This window comes from Zingiber officinale, chromosome 2B (assembly GCF_018446385.1).
Source record: "Zingiber officinale cultivar Zhangliang chromosome 2B, Zo_v1.1, whole genome shotgun sequence".
Classification (NCBI taxonomy): Eukaryota; Viridiplantae; Streptophyta; class Magnoliopsida; order Zingiberales; family Zingiberaceae; genus Zingiber; species Zingiber officinale.
The window spans coordinates 69,816,157-69,830,505 of record NC_055989.1 but is presented as its reverse complement, the minus strand read 5'-3'; the positions used below and the strand labels follow the sequence as shown (position 1 = coordinate 69,830,505).

Sequence of the window (14,349 nt, the reverse complement as noted above, 5' to 3'; positions counted from 1 at the left end):
AATAGAGATAAATACATATTTAATCTAATTGATTTTTTTTTCAAAATAATTTAATTTGGCTAATTTAATCTATCAATTTATTTGATAAAATAGTTAAACAAAGAAATTGATTTAATCTATTGAATTTTATCTCTTCATTAGTTGGGTTTTCATGCATTCCTGACGTACGGATTTATTTCAAATTTATCATTTTACTGGAGGAAAATGACAAGGTAAATTCGGAGTTCATAACTATTTTAGAATTAATAGGAAAACATATTTTCGTCATAAAATACTTAATTCATGGTTCATTAAATGGTAACTTAAAATTTTAAAATAAATTATTTTTATAGGAAAAAAAGATAAACACATTTTATTTAAAGAAATACATAACAATAATTTTACAAATTCTATGAAAGTCGACGTAAATATATATTAAAAAAAAAAATAGGCGGAGCACATTGAATAAACAACCTGTACAACAACTTCAAAATAACACCATAATGTTTCCAAGTTTTAAGTTCCATCCTATTTCAACAACTCTTCACAGCATGCCGGTAACCGAAAAAAGTAACAAACACACTCGAAGAACAAATCGATCTTCCATGCGATGAGGCTGATATTTGGCTTCGTGGACATTCTCCGACGCTGAGGATTTCTCCGGCGGATGCAGCATAGATGTACAAAAGAAGAAGGAAGCTACGACTGCTTGTCCTCTTCCGCATTGTCTTCAAGAGTGAATGTGTCTCCGTCATCCACACCCCTCTCCTTCCTATCAATCCTTACCAATCCAATGTTGGCGTCCAGAGTGCCTTTCGTAAGAACTTGGGCTTCTTCGTCGTCCTCGCCAGCTTCGCCGGAATAAGTATACCTGTCGAAGAGTAAAGGTTAGTATCGGACAACTTGCTTCTTGTAAGCAGAAGTCTCCCACCTTTGAGAGCTCTGGGACGGCGCCCACAAGTAGCACATGATGCAGAGAAGCAGCAAAGATTGAACGTCCCAGAACGCAGTGATGATCCACGCACTCTGCCATCGCTCGCTGAAAGGATCTGTAGCTTTGAAATAAACCTGTAGGAAAGGCAAAGTTAGGACAAGATTGTACGCAAAACTCTGCTAATTCAGTAGCATTTAGTGTATGTCAAATGCAATAGCTACTTCTTTAGTACCAAGAGATGATTTTTAAGTAGATAAGTTGTAGTAGTTGCCTTGTATTTGTATATCATAAGAAAATGGAACTAGGAGGTTAAATGCAGCACAGCATGGTAGATAATCAGTTTGTGCACTCTGATCATTTAATATGATTGATCAGAAATAATATGGAAAAAAAGATTGAATGGTTGAGAGAGATGTTTGAGATAAAATACAAATAGAATTGTTGAAATGGAAAAAAACGTTAGGTGTTCTTAGTGAACGTACCTTTAAAATTTAAAAGGAAGTTCTATAGAATAGTGATTAGACTTGCTATATTATATGAAGATAAATATTGAGCTATGACTCGAACACGCGAGCAAAAGATAAGAGTCATAGAGATTAGGATGTTAAGTGGATGTATGAATATAGAAGATGAACAAGATAAGAATGAGAACATCGAAATTTCACTTGGGAAAACTCCAAGAAACTCGTTTAAGTAATTCAAACAAATACTTAGACGACCAATAAAAATTATGACAAATATACACATTAAACGATGAAGAGGAAGATCAAAGAATACTTGGTTAATAACAACAAACCAGGATAAAATTTATTTAAATATAAATGATGATATAATAGATGATAAAATCCAATATAATATGAGGATTTATATAGTTAACTGCACTTGGTGGGATAAAATTTGATTGTTGTTGTTGTTGTTGTTGTTGATTAGAATCATATGCAAAAAATATATATATATAAACTGATCAAATGGTTGTTTTATCCCTTTGTCCTCGTTCTCAAGTGCATCAAGAACAAGAGAGAATACTTAGTCGCAAGTAGGGGAAAAAAGATGCTGAACTACCATAAACAAGTAATAATTTTAGGCATATCATAGTCTAAAAAAGTTAGCATGGAGTAGGTACCTCATATCCTATCCAAGCAACCGAAGCAATCACCGTAACAGCCAATGCATTTGTAAACTTCCTGTATATATCTAGCTTAACTGTACTCCTCCGAGCCTGGACAGAAGCAAAGTAGAACCATTTCAGTAACTTAAGTGTGGTATCATTGTTTTTTAGGAAGTGAAGTTTTTGAATTGGAAAACAGTGCACATTAGACAACACTGAAGTTTGGTAAAGCTAAACACTGTAACTGGTCTAGTTTGCTGTACCTGTAGCTTCTCTAATGTCCGTGAAAGCGAAGTAAAGATCCATAGAATCAAGAAAGCATCCAGAAATGCATTTGGAAGGACAAGAAACAGTCTCGCTTTTCCTGAAATGTCATTTATTGCCCCAACATTTTCAGTAATGCTGAGTAACTCTGATGCCAAAAAGTATGTTACTCCAAGCAAGAGCACCTTTGAGGTAAGACCTCCCAATGTTGGCCGAACAACACCATATCCCATAGAAACTATCAGAATAAGAAGACGTGACACGGTCTTTCTGACTGCTCCAACAGTGACAACCCAAGTCGTTATTCCTACAGGTCTTATACCAGTGACATTGAAATTTAAGTACTCAAAGTACCAAAGAGTCATTTCAAACAAGCCGAGAGCAATCACTGACAAGATGCAATTCTGGAGAGGTAAAATATCCCTCCAGAACCTAACATACTGAGAAAACCAAATGAAGCTGAGCACCAAATAGGCCAGAGACATGAACATGTAGAAGTTCATCAACGATGACATCCTTCCGGGCAAATACCCATCAGGATTTTTCCAGATTGTCTTCCCACTCATTGTAAGTCCTCTTAATTTAGGATCGCAAGAGATGAAGAACAAGTTATACATTCCAGTCTTTGTTATATTAACCTGATTAGGATCCAGTTTTGTGGATATATAATCTGCATTGAAGTGTGTACTGAGTATAACTGGCCATTCTGGATCCACAGAAGATGGTCTTCTGATGACCTCACCTTGTTTGCACCCTTCAAGCTTAGCAAGATCAGGGGTGCAACATATGGACCTCTGTCCACCATATGCAGATCCACCGATATTATCACGGTCAGCTGCATCAAATATAATTGCCTGGACTAATCCTGTGCTGTGCTCCATCTTTGAATGTTGCTGAGCTGATTCCTTGCTCCTTGAGAATGTTATGTTCTCAAATCTGTCAACAATCAATCAACTAAATAAAAGAGATAAATCTACCAGTTCAAGTGGAATCATAATCAAAGAAGTTTAACAAGAACTTCTAAAATATTAGAAAAATATGAGCACTAATTTAAAGTCATGGAGGAAGGAAGAGAGAGGGAAACAAGGAAAAGGAAGGAGAGGTGAGGAGCAAAAAGTTGATTACTTGGGCACAGAAAAGAGGAAGAGAGGAAGGGGATGAGGACAAGTAAAATCACCCGATTAGCTTCTCCCCTTCCTTATTTAGTGTTGCACTCCGAGGCTCTTGCACTCCCAACCTCTGCCACAGCCTCGACCACTGGTTCTTATGACTTAAGCCATGTCTCACATGGCTTCCACCATTGTCCCCTTGTCAAATGGCCTAACTAAGGAAGGCTTGCCTCTGGCCAAACTCAACCCTTGGAATTCCAACTCTGAGACTTATAATGGCCTAGGCCACCATTACCATTGCAACCTTGACCATTTTCTATAGCTATCTGACTTCACTGGTCCATCACCTTCTATGCTCAATTTTCTCACCTCGGCTTTGGTCAAGAAAATCAATCAACTGATGACTTTGATCTTAATTAAGCTTGTCGCCTCCTTCACCTTGACTTCAACTGTGGAGGAGAGAGAAAGTATGAGCTCTCACTAGGAGTGTCATTGACTCTTCCAACATTTCGCACTTTGTTCCTCCACTATGTGAAGTTTTTGGGTTGAAGCATTTGGGGACAAAATGGCTTCTGCAGAAACAACGATGGATCCCTTCCTGCCAACTTCTTCCAAAGCAATTGAAGGAAAGGGATAGCTCAATGCCTCGGAACTTCTACCTCACCATGGAAGCCCTTACCATCATCTAGAGTAAGGTGAGCCTTAAGGACTTCAGAATATCTGTGTAATCAGAGTATTAACCAAATTTATGTATTTTTATCTTACACAAAGCATTTTAAGTAACTTGCCATTAATAAAGGACCAAGATTTAGTACGCATTGCAGCATAAAAAGATGAAGCTTTTACTAAGCATTTTTTAGTAATCCATGGTCGACAATGAATCTTCTTTGCAACAGAGTCATCATGAACAATTGAATGGCCATCGTAACCAATTATTCTAATCATCTTTGTGGTCTCCTTCAGAACATCGCACCTTAAGTGTGAATCACGTCGCCCCACCTTACACATGACTTGTAGATCTAGATACTAAAAGAAACAGTGATATATTTTTGTGATCTGAAACATTAGTACTTGTGGGGGACTAAAGTTCCATCTAATCGTTGTTGATAATAATTAGAAAGATATTGATATATCCCTCGTTACCTAAACATTATAGTTTGAGTTAATTTCAACAAAGGTGAAGGCTCTTGATGATTTCAATCAAAATTTAAGAAAGCAAATCACTAACTTCAATGCATGGGCATCTTATTTATGTTCTCTTGAAGAAAATCCTAGTACCATAGCTGTTAGCATGATAAACAAAAACCTTGTATCTGCCGTAATCCCAAGTTAAATTGAATACTTTCCTGGCTGACCTTAGATATCAAGACAAACGCTACCCAGAGAACTCGGATTATTACCTCAATTATTCATCTTTTGTATTCTCATGATAAACATAAGAGAGTTGTTCATTCCTCTACTTAAATATAATATCTGTTGAAGTATATTATAAATATGTAAAATTCATAAGCAAAACGATAGTTTGATCTCTATCTATAGCACAAGTTAGTGATTGATCCATCTAGAATTAAACAAAAGTTATGTGACAAGCTACGAAAGTGAATTAGCCTTTCAAACTCTCTCTAACAGCATGACATAGGTCTCTGCAGGTGGTGAAATATCCCAATAATGAAACAATGCAAAAGCGAGCAGCACTAAAAGCTAAGTAAACTCCAGTCAAACTGGTATCTTGCAATCCCAACCGCTTTCAATCTACAAAAATCTATGAACCCTAACTTCTGATAGATCACAGAAGATCCACAGTAACTTCTGGCGACAAATGCCCAATACAAAAGGAAGGAAACGTGCTAGGAGCTAAAAATGACCGGTTTCATTAAAATCACGTCTAAAAATGGAATTTGCAGCCGGATCCTCACAATGCAATTCAACCACGAGAAAAACCAAGTCACGAAGCAGCTGAAGAATAAAGAAATAAAGTAGTTACTTGATGTAAGCCCGACCATCTCCGATCCGTAGGGGACCAAGGGCGTCGAGGCGGGACGCGACGATGCCCTCGCTGCCGCCGGAGAGGAGGAGCGCGTTCCCTACTTCCCTGAAGGGCTCGAGGTCGTAGGCGTGGATCGAGGCCTCCGTCCCCAAGGTCACCGCCGCGGCGACGAGGAGCACGGCGATTGGGGCCACCAGATCCATAGCTGGATATCGGAGAAGAGAAAGGAGGCTGGAGAGATCTCGCCAAGAGAGCGAGCGAGCGAGCGGAAACAGGGAGAGAGATGAGATGCTTCTTCAGAAAGGGACCCACACGAGGAGACCACAGAAGAGAAGAGAAGGGTATTCTAAATTGGTTACTTAATCCTAATGATCGATCCTCTTTCCTCATATTTTCGTCTCCTCGTATTTCTTCATCAATCAGACCAGTTAGATCATATAAATACAGTACACATCACGAGAATATATCATACTCATTCCGATCAACAAAAAAATACAGGGATATAAAAATCTTAATACAGAGAATTTGAATTGTAATCTCAACAAATAAATCATGAGTAATTTTAAAATTGAATAAAAATATTTAACCAAAAAATAACGATGATCGATCAAAATTTCCTGCCGACCCATAAACTTAAAAACAAGAGAAAAATATTTTTTTATTTAACATAATAAATTAGAAAGTGCTCCTGATTGATGAACAAATTCAGTATGATTACACGCTCCAATTGGAAAAAAAATCTTTACAAATATATCCTATAATTAGAGATCAACATGCAGATGACTCTTAATAGGATTGAATAAAAATGTGATTAAATAGAATAAATGGATTAAACTAATTTAATTTTAAAAATTGGTACGATTTATTTTAAAATTTTGATTTTTTTAAAAAATTGATTAATTTTGATTTTAAATTTTATTATTTGATTAAATTGAATAGACCGAATAAGTTAAACTTTTAATCAAATTGAATTTTAAAATTATGTTTTTAGTTTAAAACTAAATTTTATTAAATAAAAATTTTAATTAAAAAAAATTGATTATTTCGATTAGCTCTATATGTTTTTACTAAATTAATCGATATTTTAACCATCCAACTTATTTGATTATTTCAAAAATTAAATGGGTTCGGTTAATTTGACCGGACAAAAAAAAAACAAAGATAATTCGATTTAAAACGATTTTAACCGAATATTAACGAATATTAACTCATATTCCCAAGTAGTTAGTGACGTTTACCTGGACGGACAGATAGCTAAAAGGGCAGATGGCTAACAAATCAAAATACTTTTTTGTGTTTATTATTTAATAATTTTGGATATGTTTAAATAATTTTTAGTCAAAATTAACATAACTAAAATAAAAATATTTTATGATAATAATTAAAAGAGAATTCTCAAAAGGAGAACTATTTCATTTTTAATCAAAAAGAATGCTTCACCCTGTGCCCATTAAAACGATAAGATTATTCCGACATTATCTCCTATCACCTGATAAACATCAGTGAGCGTATGAATAGGATAAATCCATATCACAGTCGCTATTAAATCGTAATTATTATAATATTATAGTAGGTATTTATAGTTGGTAGTTGTTACAACAAACGTTCCTGTACAGGAAGATGGTGTCACTCGAATTTCTACCCATATGGAATCAGGCTTAAAGTAAAAGCTGGAAGACTGCTATCTTTGTCTGATCAGGAAATGAAGTCCAAAGTATTTCCACTGAGCTGCACAAATATATATTTCTTGATTTCCGATCAGTCAAATAGAGAATGAAGCATTTTAGTATTCAACAAAATAAGATCATCCGATCGGACGTAGACAAATTCCTTGAGACAAGATATATAAGAAAGGTATAATTCCTAATCTGGTTAGCAAATGTCATATGAGTATTAAAATCAGATGATAAATGACATGTCTATATTGACTTTAGGGACCTCAATTGAGTATACCCGAAGGATTGTTCTCCTCTCTCTCGTATAGACCAGATGGTAAATTCAACCTCTAGGTGTGAGTATATTTGTATGTTAAATGCTTATCAGGACTATGATCAAGTCCCATTAGCCCCTAGTGATCAAGAAAAAGTAAATTTTGTCACTGCAGACGGAATATTTTGGTACACCGTTATATCGTTCAATCTTAAAAATGCATGAGTCACTCATCAGAGGATGATGGATCTGGTGTTTAAACACCAAATCGGGTGAAATCTAGAAGTCTGTGTGGATAACATACTCATAAAAATAATCTAGGGCAAATATTTAATTACAAACATTCAAAAGACTTGTAATACTTTGAGGAGGTATAAGCTCAAATTAAACCCAAAGAAGTATGTCTTTAGAGTAAAGAACAAACATTTCTTGGGGTATATGGTGACTGAACGAGGCATCGAGGCTAACCCAAAAAGGTAGAAGCTCTGCATCGTATGACTTCTCTGCGAAATCTTCAAGAAACTCAAAGATTAGTATGCCGAGTAATATCTTTGTCTAGACTTATCTCCCGAATGGCCGATCGAAGTCTACCATTCTTCAAAGTGTTGGTGTAATTTGCATTAATGATTTAACTCAAGTTTTGATGAATGACAAGTAGATTAAAGTTAGAATATTTATGATCTAATTGCTTAACCAAGTGTGTAGGAGTTGACGAGTCTGGAGAATCTGATACCAGACTGAAATCCAGCTAGGACCCGATAGCTGGTGCGAAGTCTAGATAGGTCCGCGGGATTTGATATCCGGTGGGAAGTCCGGTTAGGGCCGCGAGACATGATAACTGGCGAGAAGACCTGGTGGGTCAAAAGCAAGTCAAGCGATTGTAGTTGGTAAGTAAGAGGTAAGCAACTGGAGGAAAGATCCAATGAGGGCGTGTTCCCCGTTGAGAGAACTATTGGCATCTATCCAACTTAGGTCCATTTGGGAAACCTAAGTTGAGATCTTGACTATATTCTGGTCTCGGGGAGATATGATTTAATTACTACAACTATCCTTCTATAATATGCTAACCTTGTTTCGTAGGATAAATATATTTTTTTGTTGTCTGAACTAACTCTTTTTTTGCAAGAAAAGAAGTTGCTGAAAAAAGAGAGTCCGGACATCCAAAAGGGGTCTGGGTGTTGACGCTGGGAGTTTCGTTCTGTTTAAATTTTTTGTACAAAATTATACAAGTACAGAACTATTCCTAGCAACCCGCACGTTCAATCAAACATGTGTTTGATCAATCAAGCAAGTTCTTGAATGATCAAAGTACACCTTGATCGAAGTACAAGATCGCTGGCCTCTTGTATTGGTATTCAAAATTGATATGAAGAGAAAAAAACTAGATACGCAGCGGAATTAAAGAACTAGTTGTACCTTTCTTCTTAGCTAAAGACCTCTTGATCTTCTACCGTATTTCTCTCCTCTTCTTGGATGTCGTGTGGGCGACGATCTACCAAGACGACACCACCCTTCTTTTCTTCTCTTCAAAAACGCCGGCCACAAAAGGAGTCTCTAAGATGGGGCACCTTCAATCTTCTTCCTTCTATTCTTCTTCCTCTTCTTGCTTTTCTTCCTCTTCTTCCCTTTCTTCTAGCCGCCGGCCACCAAGATGAAGAAGTGGTGCCGGCCACCAAGGAGGAGGAGGGGATAAGGGCGTCGGCCCTAAGCAAGGAGGAGGAGGGTGAAAGGGGTGCCAGCTCTAAGCTAGGAGAGGGAAAGGGCGCTGACCACAAGGAGGAGGAGAGGGGGTTGTGCCTTCGGCCCTAGGAGGAGGAGAGGGGGCGGCAACCACAAGGAGAGAAGGGAGTTATAGAATAATAGAAAGTTAGGTTTTAGGGGCCACATCCTACTCCTTTTTATAGATTAGCCGTCGATTACAAGGAAAGAAAAATTAACAAAATTTTATTTAGAAATAAATCTTAATAAACTATGTTAAACCAAACCAATTTAAGTTAAACTAAATCAAGTTAAGTTAAACCAAACCAAGTTAAGTTAAACTCAACCAAGTTAATTTAAACCAAACCAGGTTATGGATGGGTGGATGTGAGGCTTTATATAGAAGCTACAACAGGGACCGAGAGGAGGAATTAGTTTTGGCCTCCTAATGGACTTGAGCTTCTTGTGTTCAACCCGAACACTCAACTCAAGTTCATCAATAATAACTCATACCACTAAAGGGTCATTATTGAACTACCACACCAATCCCATATTACAATATGAGCTCCTACTTATCATGAGTGCGTTAATCTCCCTGTGTTTAAGATATCGTATGCCCGTTAATTAAATAAGTTATTGACAACTGATTTAATTAACATCTAACTCCAAGAGTAGTACCACTCAACTTTATTATCATGTCGGACCAAATCCACCTGCAAGGTTTACATGATAATCCTTATGAGCTCCTCAAGGGGACATCATCAACCTAAATAAATAGGACACAATTTCCCTTTATAATCAACAACACACCATATAAATGGTACTATCTCCTAACTTATCGGGCCTATTGATTTAAAGAATAAATCTCACCCATTGATAAGTTAAAGAAATAAATACTAAGTATATGTATTTGTTATTATATCGGGATTAAGAGTACGCACATCCATAATAATAGAGGTTCTGTTATTTTATATAGTCAATATAAATTGAACAACCTCAAATGGTCCTACTCAATACACACATAGTGTACTAGTGTAATTATATAGTCAAGACAAACTAATACCAAATTACACTACAACCGTTCCAATGGTTTGCCCCTATCCATTTTGGTTGTGAGCTACTATTTATAATTTATAAAGAACCGATAACATGATCTTCTGTGTGGCACCACACATCATGCTATCTATAATATAAATTAAATGGGCAACTACATCGACACATATATAAATATAAAATGCAGACATTTGACCAAAGTGATTCTCATTTAAAAATATCTAAAAAAATAGATGTTCATACAAAAGCTAGGCTTATAGTATACATCCCAACAATCTTCCACTTATACTAAAAGACTATGATGCCATGTATGCTGTCATACATCTGATTCCCATCCCCTTAACATGCCCATCAAAAGCTCTCACCGGAAGTGCCTTAGTGAAAGGATCTGCCAGGTTATCTGCTAATATAATCTTGGCGACAACAACTTCTCCTCGCTTTACGATGTCTCGTATCAGATGGTACTTGCGAACAATGTGTTTATTTGCCTTATGGGCTCGTGGTTCCTTCAAGTTTGCTACTGCACCACTATTATCACAATAAATTATGATAATTTTGGACAAACCAAGAATCACATCTAAGTCCATCAAGAAGTTTCTGAGCCATACAACTTCTTTGGTTGCCTCAGAGGCTGTCACATACTCAGCTTCCATGGTGGAGTCCGAAACGTATTTCTGCTTAACACTCCTCCATGTTATGACTCCACCTCCCAAAGTAAACACATACCCTGAGGTTGATTTAATATTGTCCCTATCTAATTGGAAGTCAGAATCCGTGTAACCCACAGGGAGCAAATCATCTGCCTGGTAAACCAGCATATAATTTCTAGTCCTCCTCAGGTACTTTAATATATACTTTACGACAGTCGAATGTCTCGGTCCTAGGTTACTTTGATATCTACTAACCATGCCCACGGCAAAACAGATATCCGGTCTCGTACATAGTATCGCATACATTAGGCTTCTTACAGCCAAAGCATAAGGAACTGCTTTCATCTCCTCTATCTCCTTTGATGTTTTAGGACACATCTCTTTAGATAAAGGTGCTCGATGCCGAAAAGGTAGAAAACCTTTCCTAGAGTTTTGCATGCTAAAACGAGCTAGGATAGTATCGATGTATGAAGCTTGGGATAAGCACAATATCCTTTTCTTGCGATCCCTTATTACTTTGATCCCAAGAATATGTCCACATTCTCCCAAGCCCTTCATATCAAATTGCTTGGACAACTATACCCTTACGATTGACAACACTTTGACATTGTTGCCAATGAGTAAAATGTCATCTACGTATAGTACAAGAAATACCATCACGTTTCTGTCACTTTTCTTGTATACATAAGACTCATTCGGACACTGAATGAATCCATAAGACTGGATCACTTCATCAAACCGGATGTTCCAAGATCTCGAAGCTTGCTTCAGTCCATAAATGGACCGATTGAGCTTGCATACAAGATACTCTTTGCCCTTCGTAATGAATCTCTCTAGTTGCTTCATATAGATGTTTTCTTCAAGACTTCCGTTAAGGAAAGCTGTCTTGACATCCATTTGCCAAACCTCATAATCCATATCAGCAATAATAAATAAAAGAATCCGGATAGACTTGAGCATGGCTATCGGCGAAAAGGTTTCCTCATAATCGATTCCCTCTTTCTGAGTATACCCCTTCGCAACAAGCCTCGCTTTAAAGGTTTCCACCTTCCCATCTGTCCCTCTTTTCCTTTTCTAGACCCATTTACATCTAATGACTTTTACACCATTTGGTGGTTCTATAAGCTCCAGACTTGATTAGAATACATAGATTTTATTTCAGAGTTCATTGCACTTTGCCAAGATGCTGCATTTTTATCTTAGAGTGCTTTATCATATGCCCAGGGATCAGGTTCATGTTCACCAAGGATCAAGTCTGAAGACTCTCCTAAAAATATGAATCTATCAGGTTGCCGAAAAACCCTCCCACTACGACGAGACATTATCTGTAATTGTGCATCATTTGTGACACGTGTTACAGTTTCTTGTGGTATCTCATCTTGTACCGTTGGTACTAAAGTAGAAGTGTCCTCTCTTATTTCCTCAAAAATAATTTTACTCATGAGTTTGTGGTTCATTACATAATCTTCTTCTAAAAATTAGGCATTGGTGCTAACAATGACCTTATGATCTTTGGGACTATAAAACAAACCACCTTTCATTCCTTTAGGATAACCCACAAACAAGCGAATTTCTGTACGTAATTCCAACTTATCAGCATCTCCCTTTAGCACATGTGCTGGACTACCCCAAATCCGAATGTGTCTTAGACTAGGCTTACGCCTATTCCACAATTCTGTGGGAGTAGAGGGTACTGACTTAGAAGGTACCAAGTTCAGAATGTACGTCGTCGTTTCCAGAGCATACCCCCAAAATGAATTTGGTAATTCTGAATAACTCATCATTGATCTAACCATTTTTATAAGAGTCATATTCCTTCGTTCTGCCGCATCATTCTCTTGGGCAGGTGCAGACAATTAGGATTGGATCCTGGTCTCTGATAAGTAACTCCTAAACTCTCCTAAGAGATACTCTCCACCACGATCAGACTGTAGTGTCTTGATACTTTTATCCTGATGTTTCTCCACATCAGCCTTGTACTATTTAAACTTATCAAAGCACTCAGACTTGCGGTGCATCAAGTAAATGTAGTCATATCTCGAATAGTCGTCTATAAAAGAGACAAAATATTCGAAACCACATCTTACCTGGATAGTCATAGGCCCACACAAATCAGAATGAACTAATTCCAACACTTCTTTGGCTCTATACCCCTTTACCTTAAAAGGCCTCTTGGTCATTTTTCCTTCGAAGCAAGACTCGCAGGTCGGAAAGTTTTCCACTACCAATGAATCCAAAGGTCCATCGGCTATTAACCTTTGAATCCCATTCAAGTTAATATGACCCAACCTTAGATGCCAAAGATATGTTTGATTCATTTTCGAAAGTTGCTTTCTCTTATTAGAATTAGAAGAGGTGTTATTAATTTCCATTTGTTGCATCATGTGATTTATTGGATTAAGAGTATACAAATTGCCAACCAACGTACCTGAATAGATAACCATTCTATTATTTTTGACAACCACTTTGTCATCAAAAGAAATAAAATATCCATCCTTAAATAATTTAGAAACTGAAATCAAGTTCTTTCTAAAACATGGTACATAAAGATAATTTCTCAAAATCAATGTTTTATTCCTATCAAAAAAATAAATAAACATCTCCCACTGCAACAGCCACCACTCTCGTAGCATTGCCCATGTAGACGGTGATCTCTCCTTCATGTAGTTGTTGAGTTTCCTGGAACCCCTGCAATGAATTGTAGACATGATTAGTGGCTCCCGTATCTACACACCAGGTACCGGTAGATAACACCACTAAACATGTTTCGACGACTAATGAATAAGATATACCTTTATTGTTCTTGTTTCTACGAGGATAGTTCGCTAAATGAGCCATCATCTGGAGGATATGATCTCTTACGGGTGTCCCCTCAGTCATAGTGGTCGTCATTAAGTTTCTCATGGCCTCCTGCCTGGCAGCCCGATTCTGGTGTCTGAAGAGTTCTTTGAGATTGAGCATCATATCATAGGCAGTGGGTAAGGTCTGATGCTGATGTTGCAGCACATTTGACATAAAAGTCAAAATGTAACACCGCGCCATCTCATCTGCTTTGACCCATTTCCTATGTCTATCAATCTCCTCTTCACTAGAATCGCTATCAGCCACATTAGGACAGACCTCAAAAAGTACGAACTTATATCCTTCAGCAATTAAGACAATGTCCAAGTTTCATTTCCAATCAATATAATTGGAACCAGTAAGTTTGTTTTCTTTTAAAATAACAGTAAGAGGATTGAAAGCCATTTTAAAATCCTGAGAATCATAAAATAAAATATTTGGTCAAAACTTTAGAATTTAAAATAATATTGATTCCTCGAACAATATAATTTAAATTCACCAATACCTCAAAACACCGTGATTTCGTATGCCACGATAGTGTGGACGTATACTAATTCAAACGTTTGTAAGAGGAGGTTTTACCTATTAATTTTATTATCTTGTCAACCTAATTTTATGACAAATAAAATTAATAGTTGGTTTGTCTTCGGTCACACAAATAATAGTAGTGGCTCCGATGGGGATGATACTATTAAATGCACCTAAGTATATAACATTAGTTGATACTTAGTCCATTAATTAGAATTGTGCCCCTTCAGATGGAGAAGATCACACAAACCTAAATAATTTCCTATAAT

The 14,349-nt window shown here is 37.0% G+C and overlaps 1 protein-coding gene across 1 annotated transcript; it reads right to left on the bottom strand.

The window, feature by feature from the left end:
* Nucleotides 1-440: 440 nt before the first annotated feature.
* Nucleotides 441-5,748, bottom strand: LOC122045822 (transmembrane protein 87B-like). Its single transcript, XM_042606193.1, has 5 exons — nt 5,379-5,748; nt 2,285-3,221; nt 2,037-2,132; nt 911-1,047; nt 441-850 (listed from the first exon to the last, which is right to left on the bottom strand). The coding sequence occupies exons 1-5, from the start codon at nt 5,582-5,584 to the stop codon at nt 679-681; spliced, it is 1,548 nt and encodes a 515-aa protein (XP_042462127.1). The 5' UTR covers nt 5,585-5,748; the 3' UTR covers nt 441-678.
* Between the last annotated feature and the right edge of the window lie 8,601 nt (nt 5,749-14,349).

Bases quoted from the DNA above. Each gene is read 5' to 3' on its own strand.
- LOC122045822 (XM_042606193.1), bottom strand. From the start codon at position 5,584: ATGGATCTGGTGGCCCCAATCGCCGTGCTCCTCGTCGCCGCGGCGGTG. The intron at 3,222-5,378 runs GTAACTACTTTA...GATTGTTGACAG, and splicing joins GATGGTCGGGCTTACATCAA to ATTTGAGAACATAACATTCT. The intron at 851-910 runs GTGGGAGACTTC...ACTCTTCGACAG, and splicing joins CCGTCCCAGAGCTCTCAAAG to GTATACTTATTCCGGCGAAG.